The sequence below is a fragment of the Leptopilina boulardi genome, unplaced genomic scaffold, assembly GCF_019393585.1.
Source record: "Leptopilina boulardi isolate dan_hultmark-lab unplaced genomic scaffold, ZJU_Lbou_2.1 LbouV2_310, whole genome shotgun sequence".
Taxonomy (NCBI): domain Eukaryota; kingdom Metazoa; phylum Arthropoda; class Insecta; order Hymenoptera; family Figitidae; genus Leptopilina; species Leptopilina boulardi.
The window spans coordinates 884,970-904,840 of NW_026137875.1; the positions used below are offsets into that span (position 1 = coordinate 884,970).

A 19,871-nucleotide genomic window follows, 5' to 3' on the forward strand; every position below is an offset into this window, starting at 1 on the left:
TCATTAAGAATAAAATTCAATTACCACAAAATTTTAATTATTTTTAAATTAAATAATTTTTTAAATTGATTTTTTTTCTAAATTCAATTATTTCCAGATACAGTTAAATATTTTGTAAATCCAATTATTGAATTCAATAAATTTTTCACTTTTTTTCTTTGTCAGTGTTCATATTTATGAAAAAAATGAAATTTTTAATTTTTTAAAAATAAAATTCTGTATATTTTTGAAATAACTAAATAAATAAAAAAGAAAAAGTAGATAAATAAAATATTTACATAACAATTAAAATAAAAAAATTGAATTTATAAAAATAATTGCATTTAAAAACAATTAAATACAAAATAATAATTTTTGAAAATAATCGATTAGAAAAATAATTGTATTACAAAAAATTGAATTATTGAAAATAATTGAACTTTTAAATATTCTAAAGAAAGAGCAATTTTTGCTATTTTAAAACCTTGAATTTTATTCTTAAATTTTAATGAAACACTCTTTGTTCATTTACAAAACAAAAAATGAAAAATCTTTGGGAACTTAAAAAAAAAATGAAAACCATCTTTAAGACAATGCTTTTTATTGTTTTTTGTTAATATATATATATACTCGATATACACATAATTATGATAGAAATATAAAATTAACGAAGTACGTATTCTTATTATAAAGAAAGAGCTCACAGATAATATTAATAATTGAGATCAATATTACAAGATTTCAAAATCGCTTATACAATATTTCTTAAAAATTAATATACCGTCACATTTGAAAGTCATTCAAAAAATATTAGTTTGCTTTTTTTTTTACTTTCATCGATATCTACCATCATCATTTTTTTTTTTTTCAGAAGAAAAATATCTTTCATAATATTTGTAACAAATTTTAAAAGTCACAATCATTTTATAAATTATTATTTACTTTTTTTTTTTTTGTTTTACAATAATTATTATTAAGTATATAGAAAAATATAAATCTTATCACAATGTTTAATTTACAAGTATGTACGTAATTGACAATTGAAATATTTAATTAATAATTTTTAATTATTATTTAAACATTAATAATTTACATTAATGCTATTATTTATTTAAAAAAAGATAGAAAATAATTATAAATTATTATTCATATTTTACCTTAAATATATTTAAGTCATAAATTATTTAAATATTGTTAATTTATATAATAATAAAATAAGTCTTTCTTTTTTGTGGTAATAAATCCAAAAAATGACAATAGTAGACGATGAAATGATTATAATACTTAATATCAAAATAGTCTCTATAGTTTAGCTGCAAAAGTACAGTAATCAAAAAACTACAATTACAAAATAATGAATTCAAAAAAAAAAAAAACAGAAAAAAAAATAAATTGCGTACATCAAAAATCGAATGTAAATATTTGTTTAAAAGCAAGAAACGAAATTGACAAGAAAAAAAAAAAAATATTAAAACTCGTCACAGATGAAAAATTAAAATTCACCATTAGAAAAATACCACTTAATTTTCCAAATTTTTATATTATGATTATTAAATATATTAATAACATTAATATTATTTTATTATTATCATATAAATTTGTTTGATAATGTTAATGTCACCAATGTAATTTTTAATATTATTTAAATAATATTAATGTCATTGATATTTTGATATTATTTGACACACATTATCACTGAGAGAAAAAGAATAAATTACAAAAAACTTATTCATTAAATTTACTGTATCGAGTAAAATCTTATCAAAATACATATTACAATATTATAACCGGTATCATGTCATATTCTAGTAACCAGTGAAAAAAAAAAACAATTTATACAATTCTGGCTTTTTTTCCATTAAAATAGAGTCTCTTGAAAAAAAAAATGTTGCATAAATTACACACATTTTAATATTATGCAATTATTATCCAATTTCTCTTTCTAGTTCTAATATCGTCTTTTCTAAAAAAAAAAAAGAGTAATCTTTCTCAAATATTCTCATAAAGAATATAAATTATATATTCTTGAACAAAAGTTTTTCACAATAGCTTTGAAAAATTAAATCTAAATTTTACATGACTTTTCTAAAACAATACGGATACCCTATTCTGTGCCTAAACAGAATATTTACATATATATTTATTTATTTATATATATATATAGAACAGACTAGAGAAAAAATAAATTGCAATTTTTCTGACACCATAATTGTGCTTTACATAATAATATATTTTGTACATTTAGTTTATTTTATTTTTTTTTTTTTTTGTTGAAAAATATAATCTTTCTTTTTGTTAATTTTTACATCGATATTTTGAGCGCATTATATTATGGACATAATCACATGATTTTTTTTCAATAGAATTTTTTTTTTTTTTCGTGATTATTCGTAATAAATATAAAAATTAGACGCACCAAATAAATATTATTATTTTTTTTTCTTATTTGCTATTTAAATCGATAGAATTTAATCGACATAATTTATTAATTGACTTAAACGACATTTTCCCATATAAATATTATTATTAGAGTGGGATAGAAAATAATTTTTTTTTGTAAATTAATATTAACCCGTGTCGTCGAAATTGAATTTCCATATAAGAAAAATGCACTTTTTTTGTTTTGGTATAAAATTGTCAAAAAAAATTGAAAAAAAAACTGTATTCCTCATGAGAAATATTCAAATAATGAAAATTTATGATTCAGTTATTAAATAAATTTTAACAATTTTTTTTACAGAATTTCAAAGAAATCCCATAAACATAAAAAAATGAAATTTATGAAAATATATTAATTATTAAATTTTAATGATTTCTTTTTACAAAAATTGTTATTAATATCGAAATATTATTGATGTTTTTACATGTCACTTAAATTATTTAAACTAATTACAATTGTTACTTTCCCAATATTTTATAAATAACTCTATAGAGTTGTTGCAACTTTTGATATGCTTATTGGAATCAGAAAAAAGATTTATTTTTTTTTTATAATTATTATTTTTATACAAAATTATTATTATATAATATTAGTTTCACAGTTTAATTCGCAAATGTAGTTACCGAATAAATAAATAAAAAAAAAAAAAAAAAATGACAACAAATAGCAAAAGTTAATGCACAACAAAAATAATTTGTTTATAAATATTTATAATTATTTGAATGATAATTTAATAATCTTTTTACAATTGGTTTTGCTAATAAAAAAAATTTGCAAAAGTTAGAAAAAATTACAAACTCTTTTGATATATTTGAACAAAAGTTGATATTTAACAAAAATAATTTGTTCAATAAAAAAAAAAATTTAACATCAAAATGTTAAAAAAATTTATATATTAATTTATTATTATTACTATTATAAATATAATTATTTATTAATAATTGTATTAATAAATCTAATAAGCATCAAAAATTGTAAAATTCAAAATCAACATTGCGACAACTTTAAAGAATTATTTATTAGACAAAATTGCAAAACAGAGAGTATAATTTTTTTGCTTCTTAGATTCATTTCTTCAGAGCAAATGTTTTTTTTTTCATAAATTTCATTTTTTTACGTTTATGAGAATTTTTTTTTACACGTCCGTGAAGTTGACAACTTTTAGAAAGAAAAAAAATATTTTTCTATATGCAAATTATAATTTTTTTGTCTGAAATTTTTTTTCTTTATAATTTTACAAATTTCTCGATCAACAATTTTTAAAAGAAAATAATTTGTAGGCAAAAAAATTTTTCATTTTTAAGATGAAATTTTTTTTTTCAATCGTTGATCATTTGTTTTTTTTTTTGAGATCCTGTAAAAAATAGTTATTATTTAATAAAGAACAAATTTTCGATATTTGCATATTTCTAAAAAGAAATATGGTTTGCAGATAAAAAAAAATATTTTCAACAATTTTATACGAAAAAATGCATTTTTCCTTATGTGAATTTTCAGAAACTAATGTTAATATTTAATTTAGAAAAAAAAATTATTTTTTTGCTATAAAAATAAAATTCTAGGGCAAAGAAAAAAATTATTTTCTAACCCACTCTAATATGTACCAAAAAAAAAAAAAAAAAAAAAATGCAACTATCAACTATTTCAAATTTCACACCAAAAAAAAGCTTTTAATTATACAATAAATAAACCCATTTCTCTTAGAAAAAAAACTATTTACAACTGTACAAGTAATTGATAATTTCTCGATAAGTACTGTACACTGTAAAAAAAAACACACGTACAATTAACTTCTAATACTTCTAAATGGATATTCTTCAGTGAGTGAAGAATTAAACGCAAATGAAATATCCGAACTTATCGAATTATTTGAAATTAAATTATTCTCCAATAAATCGCCTGGAATCATATCACTCAATTTATCACTTACAATTTGTTCAATTTGTTCCGTTATGTGCGATTGATGATGATGATGATGATGATGTTCCATTTCACCAGTTGCATTCAACATTGCCAATTGTGCCAAATGATCGTAATTCATTTTCACTTCTAAATTCTCCAAACCATCGAAAATATTTGTATTATTTTCATTTGATGTTTGAAAGCTCTTATTAAAATTTTCCGTAGTATTAGCAAAATTTTGCATTTCAAAACTATTTTCCTCTGATTCATGATTTTGATGATAGGCACCCATTATTCCATTTTCAAGTTTAATAAATTTCTTGTCCGTTGATTGTAATTTAATAAATTGATCATTGGTGTCGAATTTTTGAAATCCATTATTGCTTATATCAATTTTTCTAAAACCTCCATTTTCACATAATTCATTTTGTATCTCGGGATTTGATATCACTAATTTTGATCCTATTAATTTGCATGGTTCATCGTTATTTATTCTTGGTACTAAAGTTAATGCCGTTAAAACATCGGGACAATTTGAACTTGAATCAGAACCATCGGAAAATCCACTCGATGCTCTTTCTTCCAAATGATGTTCAATATTTTCAATTTTTGCCTTTTTAATTGACAATTCATTCACGTCGTTGTTAGAATTTTCTTGATGAAAACAATTATTATTGATTTTATATAATCCAGGATTTAATCCCAATGCATCGCAAAGTAAATCGTCATTTAAATCCATTGAATTATTACGTTCATCGTCGTTAGTTGGTGGATTTAACATTATCGTGGCTTTTTCACGAATATTGTTCATAAGATCTTTTAATATATGCATAAAATTCATGACATTATTTTCTGATTTCATTATTATTAAATCAAATAATGACATTGAATTTAGTACCGGTTTTGCGGCAATATTTGAAATTTCATTCTTTTCACAGACGGCAATTGCATTTTTTAATTTTTCTTGCCGTCGCGCTGATTTTTCCTCAGGCGTACCCCAGGGTCCGCGTTTTTTTCCTTTTCGTTTTAATGTATCCAAAGATTGATTAACATCTGTTTTTGGTTTCGCCGGTGGAAGTTGATCCATATTACCATGACTAGGATATTTTTCAAAGTGAAATATCATTTTTTCTCTACCTAAATATGTTTTTGAACATGTTGGACAGAGATATTCTTTTGATACTTTTCGTTTTGGTATCTCAAGACCGGTTAATAATTCCTTTGGTGTTTCATCGTCATCGGGAACATCGCCATTTGTATTGTAATCACTATAACCACCGTCGGAATCATCTAAATCGGGTTGTGTAAAATCAACAGGATGCAAATGTTTATAATCGCGTACCATATGTTTTGGTGGTCGTGACAATCTACCCGAACGTGTTCTTGCAATAACTTTTTTACGTTCATTCTTTAATTCACGATCCTCTTCGGAAATTGGTTTTGTCGGCGGTGGAATTTGTGGTTTCACGGTATTTTTCTTTGGTCTACCACGTTTTGCTGGTCGTTTTTGTTGAACATTTGTTGTTGTTGTTGTTGTTGTTTGTGCCATTGTTGTTGTCGCCGTTGCCGGTGCACGTCGATTAATAAGATCCAAATCATTTGGATAAACAATTTGATAGACAACTTTTTCTTTATTCTCCTCGTTATTTTGATAATTTGATAATTCAAAATTTTGTTGTTCTCTATTGAATTTTTGTATGATTTGTGAAATTTGCGAAGCTGGTACACCATCGTCAATTATAAATGTTTTACCCTTTGAATGTGTTATTATTGGAATTTGATTTTTATTTGATTTCTCAATTTTTGAGGTTGTATCAGTGTTTTTTAAAATTGGATTCGATTTTAATGTGGTGACAATTTGATTTGTTGAAATATTATTTAATTTTGTTTTTGATATTGCTATTCTTGCACTTGGTGGAAGGGTCGTTGAATTTGTTAATGTACAATTTGTTGATTTAATTGAACAATAATTACCGCCTTTTACTTTTTCTAAAACAACATTTGGCATTGATTTGATATTTTTTAAATTCTTCATATTACGCATTTGATTGATTTCTTGGGGTTTTGGTGAATTTTTTTCAAAATTATTATTCGATGTTTTTAGTGATATTGTTTTTTGTAAATTTTGCACATTATTTGCAATATTATTTAATGATTGTAAATTAACGATTCGTTTGGCAAATGTTTTTTGCGGTTGTTGTTGTTGTTGTTGTTGTTTGAGAACAGAAACTGAAGAGGGCGAAGAATTTGTTCGTAATATGGAACTTGGACTTGTATTATTTCGAATATCTTGAAGTTTTGATGAATTTTGTAATACAACTGCGCTAGTTATTTTTGGCGTTGATTTTGTCATTGAACGAACATTGGAAATTTGTAATGATTTACGATAATTAGTTGGTGATGTTGTAAAAATTGGCGTTTGTTTTAATGTTGGTGATGATGGATTTGTTTTCATAACATGAAGATTTCCCGTTTGTAATGAATTTGAATTAACTTTAATCAATTGTGATAATTGATTATTTATTAAATTTGATGTATTTGTAATGGAATCGGAAATTTTTCCATTTGTCAATTCATTTGTTAAAAAATCGGAAGCACTTACAATTCCCTGTGAATTGATAAATTGTGTTGAAATTGGCATTGTTTTTATCATTTGTGGTGTTACTGTATTTAAAAGTGTTGCATTTGAAAAAATTACCGCATTTGACGTTGTACCATTATTAATTGAATGAATTGTACTAACTGGTGTTTTATTAGCATTTGGAAGAATTCGAACATTTTTTTGACACCTTGTCATTGGTTGTATTGGTTTTAATGAATATTGTGATGTGGGTAACATCATTGGTAAATTTTGTAAAATTTGACCTTGAGATGTTGTTACAGTGACAAATGATGGTGTTTGAGATGATTGATTATCAACAAGTGTATATTGCATACAATTATCATTTGTTGAAATTTGTGATTTATCAAAATTGGAAATATTATCTTGTAAAACAGAATCTACTTGCATTAATTCGTTGGAATGTTCGAGAGAATTATTTTGAGTACAATTTTCCCTGTTTGTCATGTCCAAATTTGTTCCCATGTTGTTTCCATGTTGAAAAGATTCAGATTGATTTAAATCTTGTACTGACCACTCGTCATATCTAAAGGCAATTATTTTTTTTCTTTTAATAAAAAAATTAAGTGACAAAAAAAAAAAAATAAAACCTAACCTAAAAAGATTTTTGATTTACAAAAAATTTAAATATCATACCTTGAACAATTATTAGAAATATCGGTGGCATTTATTTCAGGTACGGCATCTCCGTCGCTTGGCAAAAATGTAACCTCTCCAGAGATTCCATCCTCCATATTAAAACCAAATTGAGCAGCCGCCTCTGGTGATAGACGTATCATTTGTGAGCCATTTTCATCGCTTTCAATATAAGCGACAAAATTATTATGATCATCATCATCGTCGACACCTTGAAATGCTTGTTGTATTAAATTTGATGGACCGGACGATGAGAGTCTACCACCATTCGTAAACATTGTTGAATTTGCAATATCCGTCGTCATTATTAATTTTTTGTGGTTAAGTTTTACACGCTCGTACACAAATTTTTTCTTTAGAAATACATTTAAATGCTTTATTTTTTTTTAATGTTTATATAATGCACTCACTATTATTGATGGTAATCAACAAACATTGCGTTTTAATTCAATGTTTTTTTTTTTATTCTCTCGTCAAAATCTTTATAGAAACACCATATACACAACACGTTTCCGCGCAAACAGTGCGCGAATAACATGAAGTTGATCACAAAACAAAAAATGGCGGCGTCACGATTTATAGAAAAAATTGTAGACACGAAACTTGAATGTATTTTTATATTTCACCTGAAGTAATAAGTTTTAAGTTTGGTTAAGGAAGAAAATAATTCTGTTCGATACGAAGCGGGAAATGCGAATGAATGCAAATGACTATAGTTGGTTATATATTTATTGTGGGGGAGAGGGTTGGAGATTTAAGGGCAGGTAGAAGAAATCTGAAAAGGTAAGTCTAAAATAAATTGAGTAGAAAAATTAAGATTTATTATTATAGGTACTTTATTAATATTTCATTGTATACATAAATCTATTATTCCCCTTTCTGTACTTACAAAAATGGTAAATTACAATTTTCTTTTTTTGTAATAAATAAAAAGCAATTATTAAACCAAGTGGGAAAGTTTTATTTTTCTTAAATTAAATATAATTCTTACATTAAATAATAAATTAAAATTTCTCAAAAAAAATGAAAAAAATCGAAAATGATTTAAAATAAATTTTTTTTTTTTATCAATCAATTAAACTGCGGCTGGTAAAAAATGTTGATAATAATTTTTTGTAAAATCTAACATAAGATCAAGTGTACATTCGGGTAAATCTTCAACGCATGTCGCAGGATTACCAGCAAAACGTGTAAATGAGGGGACAATTGTTTCCGGTGGTATTACAGCACCATCTTCAATGTAACAACAATCTTTTAAAATGCATCGTCTTCCTAGAACGGCATTTTTTCCAATATAAACGTATGAGCCAACAATAGCTGCATTAACAACAGCTCGTTCACCAACAAAAACATGATCGCCCATTTGAAGTGGAAAAAATGCAACACCTTTACTAAATTTTTTAAATGGTGGACGAATAACAACATTTTTACTTATAACACAATATCTTCCAGTTCGTACATTTGATAAATCACCACGTATAATTGCATCCGATTGGACAATTACTTTTCCATGAAGAACAATACTTTGTGAACCACATAGAACTGTTTGTCTACTAACTTTATTGCCTGATGCTGTTTCAACGTATTCGGTTCTATTGTAATAAATGTCGTGGGCCTCCATTGTTCTTTTTTCTTTTTTTTTTTTATCTTTTCTTTTTCTGAAATAGAATATTCGTGGAATTAGACAATAAATAGGGAACATCTTATACCTGTTTTTACAATGAAACTATATGACTTTTCAAGATGTAATAAAAGGATTTTAGGGGGCGGAAAACTTTACGAGTTTATACTTTTAATAACTCATTTAAATATGTTTGTAAAAAATTTTCAAAAAGTCATAATTATGTAATGAGAGTAAATGAAATTAAAATTTGTAAAAATTTCCAGAAAGTAATAATTTAGTGAGGGAAAATAAAATTAAATATATTTGTAAAAATTTCCCGAAATTAAGAATGTAATGGGGGAAAATAAAAATTTTAATTATATTTTAGTAATGTAATTATTGAACAAAAATTAATTAATAAATATTTTCAATTAACTCCTCTCTTAATAATGTAAACAGGGCTGATAAAGATTTTTTTTTTAAATCTAATTTTTTCGATTTAAATCTAATTTTCTTTTTTTATTTAAATTACATGTCTCTTTATTTTTTTTTACTTTTTTCAAAAGTTAATATCTAATTAGTGGTTTTTTTTTAGTAAATACTTAAACAATAAATTTAATACAAGCATCAAGAAATATTTTATATTTTTGTCAAAGAAATAACATTTTTGAATTAAAAACTAAAACTGTCCAACAATATTAATATTTTTTAAAATATTGTTGATTTTTAAAAAATCAATGCTTCCGTAATATTATAAAATAAATAAATTTAAATATAAATAAAAAAAAATTAATAAATAAATAATAATATAATAAATAAAAAATTTTAATATTAAAATTAATATTACGGAAGCATTGATTTTTTAAAAATCAACAATATTTTAAAAAATAAGAATTGTTGGACAGTTTTAGTTTCTAATTCAAAAATTTTATTAAAAAAATAAATAAAAATAAATTTATAATTAATTAATTATCATAAATTATTCAAAAAGAAATTTTTTTTCAAATGTTTTGATTTTTTCAATTACTTTATAATAATTTACAGTAAAATTTCACAAAAAATTTAAGTGATACATTTTTTTTTAATATTCTATTAACTGGTAATGATAATTTTGTCCTAATATAAAGATTTTTAAATAAATATTTCAAAAATTCATGTTTAAAAAATTTTTTCATTCTTAAAAATTTAATTCGATAACTTTAGATAAAATATTCGCCAAAAGGTTAAAAACATTAATTTTGAATCTTAGAATAGAGAGAAACTGTTATAATATACAAAATTTAATGTAAAAAATATATTAACAATATTTAAAAAAAAAAATATTTAAAAAATTTTAATGTAAACGACTTTTTTTAATTAAATCATTATTTAATTTAAAATGTTAAAATTTGAGTTTTTATTTCAATAAATTATATTAATCCAGAAGTACTGAAATTTCGTTTTTTAATAATAATAATAATGATAAATATAAAAATAATATTAATAATAAATTATGAAATTTCATAAATTTCGTAAAAGCAAAAAAAAATGTTAATTGAATATCTGATTCGTAATAAATTAGCAAGTTTTAACAATTAAAATTTAAATAACTGAAAAATGTACACTTCCAGAAAAAAAATAATAATAATATAATGTAAATATTATAAAACTGAAAAAAAACAATAATAAAAATACAGAAACATAACCTCTCTATAACTACTTGTATTACGAAAACCCTTTTATTAACTTCACAATATCGTGCAGATTTATAAAAAAAAAAAAATTACCAACTTTTAAAATTTAAATATCGTCTAATTGTATATAATTGTAAACATTACCTATTATTAGAATTTTTTTTTTTCACCAGAATACAAATTTTTTGACAGATTCTTCTTCTATAATGTGTCAGACAATTATTTCGAAATATAAACGCTTGATGTCGCTGTTCATGGAGAAAATTCAAAAATCTTTAAAATAACAAAGTAAACATAATTTTCATTTTTTTAAAAGAAAAATTTCTATATTTTACAATATTAAAGTACAATTTATTATGTAAATAAGTGTAAATTTTGGAGAAAATTTCGAAAATTTTTAATTCGAAACATAAGTATTTTATTTTTAATAATATTATTTTTATGTGTATAATATTTATTTTCCGCCATAAACAGTGACCTCTATAGGTTAGTTATAACAATTGTTTTTGGTGTATATATGTATATTTACTTCGTCGTGGTGTGTGACCTCAGTGCCCATCAGTGCCCACTCGTTTACGTCGTTAAGTGCGTTTTGATATATTTTTGTCGTTTTGTTGTTTTTAATTTGTCGAATTATAATTTGTTATTAATCTTGAAAATTGTGCTTAATATAAAATCCTGGTGGACCAGTAATGGGGGACGCAGCGATGAGCGTCGCAGCGTCCAACACTAGTCAAAGTGTTGTTCGTATCGTCAAGGAAGGATGGGTTCAGAAACGGGGTATATTACCAAAAATTCCTCATTTCTTTGATAATTTTTACTTTCGGGTTTATAAAGAAGAAAAAAAATATTACGCAACTCTCTTTTTTTTCTCTCTCTCTCTCTCTTTCTTTCTCTCTTGTTTTTTTTCTCTCTCTCTCTCTCTCTCTCTCCTCAAATTAACTTTCCAATTTTTGTGCCTACGTAGATAGCGATTAACAAATATTGAAAGTTATATTTTGTTTTCACAATCGCTGTAACTTTTTCTCGCTTGTCAAAGAATGTTTAATTTAGAACACATTAAGTGATCATCGTATTGATAACTTGTTAGTTTATGTTTTGTGATGCTTGCTCTTCTTTTTCCGTGAGATATGTATATATATATATATATATATATATATTGTTCGTTTTTTTTTATTGGAAATTGATGCTTTTGCGCCTTATGATTTGGGTCTTTCAATGAGTTGCGAAAGTGACTGTTTATTATGCAAATGTTTAGTTTAATGTTTACCTAACTGATCGTTTTTTTATGGCTTTCAAGTGAAAAACAAAATTTTAAAAATAATTGTTTACAGGATATGCGCAATTTTTTTTTATGAAAAAAATGTTTTCTTTTGTTTTTGTTTTTTTTTTTTGTTATTAATAAAAATAATCATAGCTTTGGAGTAAATTATGAAATATTTTAACTAATTAACATCGATAAATTTGATACGAGATAAAAATAAGGAAGTAAACATGTGTTCAAATCAAAACAAGGGATTTTTATTTTAAAAATTGTTAATGTATACTCTAATTTCACTTAACCTTATCGTTTCAATTAAATGTTTAGTAATAATAAATTAAAGAAATAATTAAATGTAATTATAGTTTTTTTAGACAAAATTAATAATGAATTAATTTTTTTATTAATTAGATCGAAATAAAAAATAACAATGATTTTCAAAATATTATTTTATTTCAGTAGTAAAAATAATGTTTACTAAATAAAAGTGAATTTCTTTTTAATTGAAAACACGTGTATTTATTTTCTTTAAAAATTTATTTTTGGATTTAAAAAAAAAAAACAGAAATGGATAATCGTAACATTCTTTTTATTGTATTAAGAAAAAAAAAAAAATTTTAAATGTTTTAACAATAAATTGTTGGCTTTTTAGCTAATCGAATAAATCAGAATGACTTGTAATGTTAGTTATCTATACGCCCATCGTGTTATTTATGTTAGATCCACGATTCTATTTTTAGCATTCATTAACACGAAAAGAATGTAATTAGTTTAAAACCTCTTTGTTGTTAAGTAAATTTATAAAAATAACAGGTATACATACTTTGTATTTACTTCACGCGTAAATATGTATATTTATAATAGAATTTAATTTAATCTTTGTTTTTTTATTTTTAAACAAATATTTATTACAGATTTATTATTTAATAATTAATATAAATCAATTAAGACTATTATTAAAATTTTTAAATTTATTCTTTATTGTAATTTGAAATATATCATTAGGGCGATTAATTGTTTTAATTAAAAAAAATATTATTAATTTTTATTACTTTTTAAATTTATTGAACAAAGATTATTTTTTTTTATTCCCTTATACAGATGTAAATAAATAAATTATTGATTCTTTTTCTGATTTTTGTAATTTTTAGGTGAACATATCAAAAATTGGAGACCTCGATATTTTGTCTTAAGAGACGATGGCACCCTGGTTGGATTTAAGGCAAAACCCGATCGTCAAATGGCAGCAGCAGCTGAACCTCAAAATAGTTTTACTGTTCGAGGTTGTCAAATAATGTCAATGGATAAGCCTAAGCCTTATACATTTGTAATCAGAGGATTACAATGGACGACAGTTATTGAGAGGACATTTCACGTTTACACAGAACAAGATCGAGAAGACTGGGTAGCGGCTATTAGGTTCGTTTTAAATGGGGAATGATAAAAATTACGATTCAATCAATTTTCTTTTTTAAAAATATTTAAACGATAAATTTAATAATAAAAGCATCGAGAGAAATATTTTATATTTTTATCAAAGAAAATAACATTTTTGGAATTAAAAACCAAAATTGTCCAACAATTATGATATCTAAAAAGAAGTTATTAATTTAATAATTGTTTAATTAATTTTTTAATTTCTTCTATAAAGAAAAAATGAAAAATCCCTTTCAGTTTATTTTGTTTAAAAATTATTTCCGGTAAAATTTTCATTATTTAATAATTTTAAAAACTTCAAAAAATAATACAAATTTAATCTAATTTACATTAAATTTTTATTTAATATCAACAACTATCAGTTTAAACTTTATTCTAGATATTAAATAAAAATTGGATGTAAATTAGATTAAATTTGCATTACATATTTTCAATGTTTGTAAAATTATATCCTATGAAAATTTCATTGAGAATATAACTATGTATTTTTTATACAAACTAAATTCAAAAGGATTTTTCATTTTTTATTTTTCTCCATTTAGAAGATATTAAAAAATAAAAAATGTTGTTTATAACTTTCGAATGAATTAAAATTGTAATTTAAATGTTTAAGTGAGTAATTTTTTAATTAATTACGTTTAATTCATTATATTTAGTGAATATCATCTTTTTAAAATTGTTGATTTCGAAAAAGTCAATAATTTTGTAATATTATACCTTAAAAAGTTTGAATTACTGAAACTTTTTTTTTTTTTTAAATATTAGAACTGATCAAAAAATTTTGAATCAAAATTAACCCAAAACGAAATTTTTTTAAAGAATGTTTTAATTTTTAAAATTTTAATAACTTAATAATAATATTACTCAAAATAAATCAAAAATACGTTTTTAAATATTCTTTTAACTAATTATAATAGTAATATAAAAAGTTTTAAACAAATATTTTCAAATGTCGTGTTTACAAAATTATCTATTTTCAAAACGTAAATAACTTTGAATAAAATATCAATTGAATATTCGTTAATAGGTTAAAAAATTAATTTAGAATCTTAGAATATACAAAATTGAATGTGAAAAATATATTTAATATAAAATAAAAAAAAAATGTTCAAAACATTTTAATGTAAACAACTTTTTGATTTAAATCATGATTTACATGTAAGTAACTCTTCGATTTAATTTTTAATTTTAATCATGATTTAAATAATTGCTTCCCTGGTTTCAAATTTCAGTAATAGGAAATTTTTCGAAAATTATTTTTCTTTTAATTTTGCATTAATTGTAGTTTTTCGTTTTTTTTTTTATTTTATTATTAATTTTTCGCTATTTTACAATTAGTAAAAAAATTTTTTTTTTTAAATAAATATATATAGCTTTAAAATATATATAAATACTAAAAAACATTTTACAGATATGTCGCTGATAGAATAGAAAATGTGGAACAAGAACAACAGCAACAACAACAAATACAAACACAAATGCAACAATCCTCGTCGTCAGAGGACGTGGATATGGAACCAACTGGAAGTACACGTTCAAATTCATGTGGTTCACTTGGAGTTTTTCAAGCCGATTTTGATGTTGGCAGTATTGATGAATTATCAGCTAAATTCAGTGTTCAAGGAACTTCAAATAGTAAAACTTCTGGCAAAAAGAAAGTCGTAAGTTTTCACTGTAAATTCTATATTATTCAAATTTAAAAAAAATATATATATATATTTATTTACTTTTACAAACTAATCAGAAATTCTCAATTCTCTCGCAATTTCTTTTTTTATTCTGAAAATTTATCAATTTCTCGATTTTCCACACTATACATATTTCATTAAATTTAATTTCTCTTAATTTTTTTTTTATAAAATTCTTATCTTTTTAATTTTTTAAATTCTCTTAATTAGAATTTCTAAAATTATTTATTTTTTTCAATTTCTTCAACTTTTTATTTTTCTTAAATTTTTCTAAAATTCTCATTTTATGAAACATTTTTTCCCTATTTTAATTCTCTTTTTTTTGGGGGGAAATTCTAAAATTTATTTATTTCATATTAAAAACTAGCTCAAAACTCTCAATTTTCCTGACAAATAATCCTTTCATTTTGTGAATTTCAAAAATTCTCCATTTTTCCTTCAAAGTTTCTCTTGTATTTACTTTAATTTTTAATTTCTTTTCTTCAATTGTTGTGTTTTTTTTTCTTTCTCAATGTTTTCTTTAAACTGTTTGTGTTAAAAATTTTTCCTTCAAATTTTTTTCAAATTAATCCTTGTATTTCTTTATTTATCATTTAATTTTTTCAATTCTTAAATTCTTAATATAAATCGAGAAAAATTCAGGTATTTTTTTCTCGCGAAGTTGTTAGGACATCCTGTAACAATAAAATTAAATTCGTTTATTTAGAATTAACAAATTCTTTTTTCTCCGAAACATGCTTTATGTTGAAATTATAAAATTGTTTACGCTTTATTTGTACTTATACATTTTATATTTATTGGGAAAAATTATGAAACAAAGCTTGTTTTATTATAAAAAATATATATAAATATATATAAATAAATTGAATTTTTTTTTTTTTAAATTGATGAACACCCTGCATCTATATAACAAAAATGAATATTGTTAGTAAAAAAAAAGAGTAATAATTATAATTTTTCAGACATTGGAGAATTTTGAATTCTTGAAAGTTCTTGGTAAGGGAACATTTGGAAAAGTGATTTTGTGCAGAGAAAAAGCAACTGGACATCTTTATGCGATAAAAATTTTGAGGAAAGAAGTTATTATTCGAAAGGATGAAGTAGCGCACACACTCACTGAAAATAGAGTTTTACGAACCACAAATCATCCATTTTTAATTGTAAGTTTATTCTTAAATATTTTTCCTTTTCTTAAAAAAAAAACAGAAAAAAATTATTATTAACTAATACTTTTAAAAAACTGGTTAAAAATCAATAGCGATTAATTTGTCAATTAAAAACTGTGAATAATTTCAATTTTTTAATAATTTTACTATTATTAAAGTTAAAAATTTGCAATTATTTTTCTAAGGTAGTAATTTTTTTAAAAAATGTAGTTTAAATGGTTCAATTTCTTTTCATCCCCTCAAAAGGAACTTAATTTTAATTAGATTTTAATTTTTGTTTTTTTTTTGTAAAAAGTAAAATATTATAAATATCTATTCAACTTTTTTTTCAAATGTAATGAAATTTTTGAAAATTAATTAAAAATTTTTTTCAGTCTTTAAAATACAGCTTTCAAACAGCAGATCGCTTATGTTTTGTAATGGAATACGTGAACGGAGGAGAACTTTTCTTCCATTTAAGTCGTACTCGCATTTTCGGTGAAGAACGTACAAGATTTTATGGAGCTGAAATTATATCAGCTTTGGGTTATCTTCACTCTCAGGGAATTATTTACAGAGATCTTAAACTTGAAAATTTGCTTCTCGACAAAGAGGGACACATTAAAATTGCTGATTTTGGACTTTGCAAAGAGGACATCACTTATGGTTAGTAAATAACTAATAGAATTAAATTAAATATTAAAAAAAAAATTAAAGTTTTGAAATCAAAATTATTTCATTTTTACTGAATTTATCAAAAATATATAAAAATATCAAATACAAAAATGAAATACATAGAAATAAATTAATATAAAATTAGAAAATTTTACCAGAAATTAAAAATTTATGTAAATAAATTGTCAGAAGTACATTTTCAAATAATGAATAAAATTATAATTTCAAGTAGAAATAAAATAAAATATTACATTCTTAAAATAGAGATAAATAAATAATACGTAATGATTTGTGAAATTTGTATATGATAATGTAGATGAATTAAATTATTTGTTTTTTTTTTTTTTTTTTTAACAGGACGAACAACAAAGACGTTTTGTGGAACACCAGAATATTTAGCTCCCGAAGTGCTCGAAGATAATGATTATGGAAGAGCTGTTGATTGGTGGGGAGTTGGAGTTGTTATGTATGAAATGATGTGTGGCAGGCTTCCATTTTACAATACTGATCATGAAAAATTGTTCACACTTATTTTAATGGAGGACGTTAAATTTCCAAGAAATATTTCTAACGAAGCAAAGGACATGTTGAGTGGTAAGTGTTAAATTTACAAATTTAAATTCAATTATAAATGTAATTTAGTTTTAGTTACTTATAATAAATAATTCTGTTTATTTAAAAGTCAGGAAAAATTTTCTTTTAGGGAAATAAGGGAAACTGAACAATCTATTTAAAGATTAATCGATTTAACTTTCAAATTAATTGGATTTTAATTTATAAAAATTTTAATTGATTTAAGTTTCAAAATTATCCGAATTTCAACTTATTCTAATGTAAATTGATTTTAGTATCAAATTATCAAAAAAAAAAATTTTCGATATTTTTTTTTGGAACCTAAAAATGTATTTTATGATAAAAAATTGGAAAAAAATAATTTTTGATCATTTTACTTTTTGTTCTATTTAAAAAATTATTAACTGAGTTATAGTTTGTGTTTTTTTTTAATTTCCGATAACATATATTTTTTAAATACTGAATATTATCAGAAAATAAATTTATAATTTAGTATAAATTTCGATAGATTGAAATTTTACTCGTGAAAAAAATTTATTTATTAAATTAAATTAATTATTTATTAAAAATAATTTTAATTTTAAATGAAAATTTAATGAAAAAATTTTTTAATGTTTGAGAAAAGTCAGGGTAATTGAAAAAGTTAACGTTAATGAAGTTCACAAAGTTTATCATCAACGATTGAAAAAAAAATGAAAAATAATAAAATTTTTTACTTACTTATTTTCTTTTAAAAATCTTTGATGAAGAAATGTTATAAAAAATTTTTTAGACAAAAAATAATAATAATTTGCATAGATCATTGCATTGATGATAAACATTGTGAATTTCACCGACGTAAAATTTACTCCTGTCTCAATACTGTAATTAAAGAAATTAAAATCTTCTTTTTTTTTCTATTCTAGGATTATTGATTAAGGATCCAAACAGAAGACTCGGCGGTGGGCCAAATGACGCAAAAGATATAATGGAACATGCATTTTTCTCATCGATAGATTGGTCCGATTTGGTGCAAAAGAAAATTCCACCACCATTTAAACCTCAAGTTGATTCAGATACGGACACACGTTATTTTGATAGAATGTTCACTGGTGAAAGTGTTGAATTAACGCCACCTGATCAAAATTGTCGAAGCAGTGGAAGTGGTTTAAATTCCATTGCCGAAGAACAAGAACATTTTCCACAATTTTCGTATCAAGAAAGTCATTCAGTTGCTGCTTCTTCCATTGTTTCAATCAATCACTGACACAACAATAAGCCATTTGACTTCAATTTTGTGGAAAGTGTCAGTAGATGAATAATAACGTTTCGTTATTAGTAAAGTGGCGAATTTTTTTTCGCAAAAAAAAAAAAGAAAAGAAATAATGGGGGAAATCAAGCACTACTTTATATTATAAACGAAACGTTTCAAAAATTTTCAACACATTCTACAGAAAAAAAAAAACAAAACAAAAAATGATTTCTATAATAGAATATGATTTTTATTGTTTACAAACAAAAAAAATCGCCTTTTCATGCTTTTCGGTGCTTATTGCGCTCTACTTTACAAGTGTCGTCTCCAAAAGTGTTGACAACTGGTATACTCTTAAAAAAAAAAGTTTTTGGCTATGAAAGCCTTTAACGAAAAGTACGTTCCATTTCATTTATTTTGTTTTTTGTTCGAATCCCCTTCGAATTTATTAATTATAAAGCATTTTCTATTCTTAATTAAAAAAAAAAAAATTTTCTCCTTATTAAATAATTTTGTTTTTGTCTAAAATTAGTGAAAAAAAAAATCTTTGGGAAATTTCTCAAAAGATTTTTTTTTTTTTTTTTTAAAGAAAGTAGATCTTTCTAATAGTTAATTGTAATTTTTTTTTTGTTTTCTTTTTTTTAGTATCATACTTTATTCTCTTGCTCAAAGGATTCATTATTCATTTTCATCTGTGTTATATATAGAAACCACCGTCGAAAGCAGCAGAAGTTCATTATTATTATTTTTTTTTTTTTTTGTAATAAAGTTTTTAGAAATAATACTACAATTGTAAAATAAATATATAAATATATATATATATATATTTACAAAGACAGTGGTGTTAACTGGATTAAGTCAATGAAAATATGGAAAATATCGCCTTCTGTAATTTTATAAATTATTTCTATTGACTTCCTAGTTATAACTGCGCGTCACTAGTTTAAAATATACAGAACTACAGAAGAAAGTGTAAATGAAAATTTAAGTGCTGAGAAGTTGTTATTA

At 22.9% G+C, this 19,871-nt stretch overlaps 3 protein-coding genes across 4 annotated transcripts; 1 reads left to right on the forward strand and 2 right to left on the reverse strand.

Moving 5' to 3' along the window:
* Window positions 1–3,747: 3,747 nt before the first annotated feature.
* LOC127283752 (uncharacterized) lies at window positions 3,748–8,292 on the reverse strand. The gene is made up of 2 exons (XM_051308824.1): window positions 7,578–8,292; window positions 3,748–7,467 (listed from the first exon to the last, which is right to left on the reverse strand). The coding sequence occupies exons 1-2, from the start codon at window positions 7,880–7,882 to the stop codon at window positions 4,206–4,208; spliced, it is 3,567 nt and encodes a 1,188-aa protein (XP_051164781.1). The 5' UTR covers window positions 7,883–8,292; the 3' UTR covers window positions 3,748–4,205.
* Window positions 8,293–8,389: 97 nt separating this feature from the next.
* Window positions 8,390–11,530, reverse strand: LOC127283755 (dynactin subunit 5). 2 transcript variants are annotated; one of them, XM_051308828.1, is made up of 2 exons: window positions 11,383–11,530; window positions 8,390–9,235 (listed from the first exon to the last, which is right to left on the reverse strand). In XM_051308828.1, the coding sequence occupies exon 2, from the start codon at window positions 9,196–9,198 to the stop codon at window positions 8,653–8,655; it is 546 nt and encodes a 181-aa protein (XP_051164785.1). In that variant the 5' UTR covers window positions 9,199–9,235; window positions 11,383–11,530; the 3' UTR covers window positions 8,390–8,652. The 2 variants fall into 2 exon arrangements, with proteins under 2 accessions (XP_051164785.1, XP_051164784.1); XM_051308827.1 differs by lacking the exon at window positions 11,383–11,530 and adding an exon at window positions 10,998–11,086.
* Window positions 11,486–19,693, forward strand: LOC127283753 (RAC-gamma serine/threonine-protein kinase). The gene is made up of 7 exons (XM_051308825.1): window positions 11,486–11,633; window positions 13,266–13,533; window positions 14,963–15,212; window positions 16,202–16,399; window positions 16,780–17,050; window positions 17,417–17,653; window positions 18,538–19,693. The coding sequence occupies exons 1-7, from the start codon at window positions 11,546–11,548 to the stop codon at window positions 18,876–18,878; spliced, it is 1,653 nt and encodes a 550-aa protein (XP_051164782.1). The 5' UTR covers window positions 11,486–11,545; the 3' UTR covers window positions 18,879–19,693.
* Window positions 19,694–19,871: the final 178 nt, after the last annotated feature.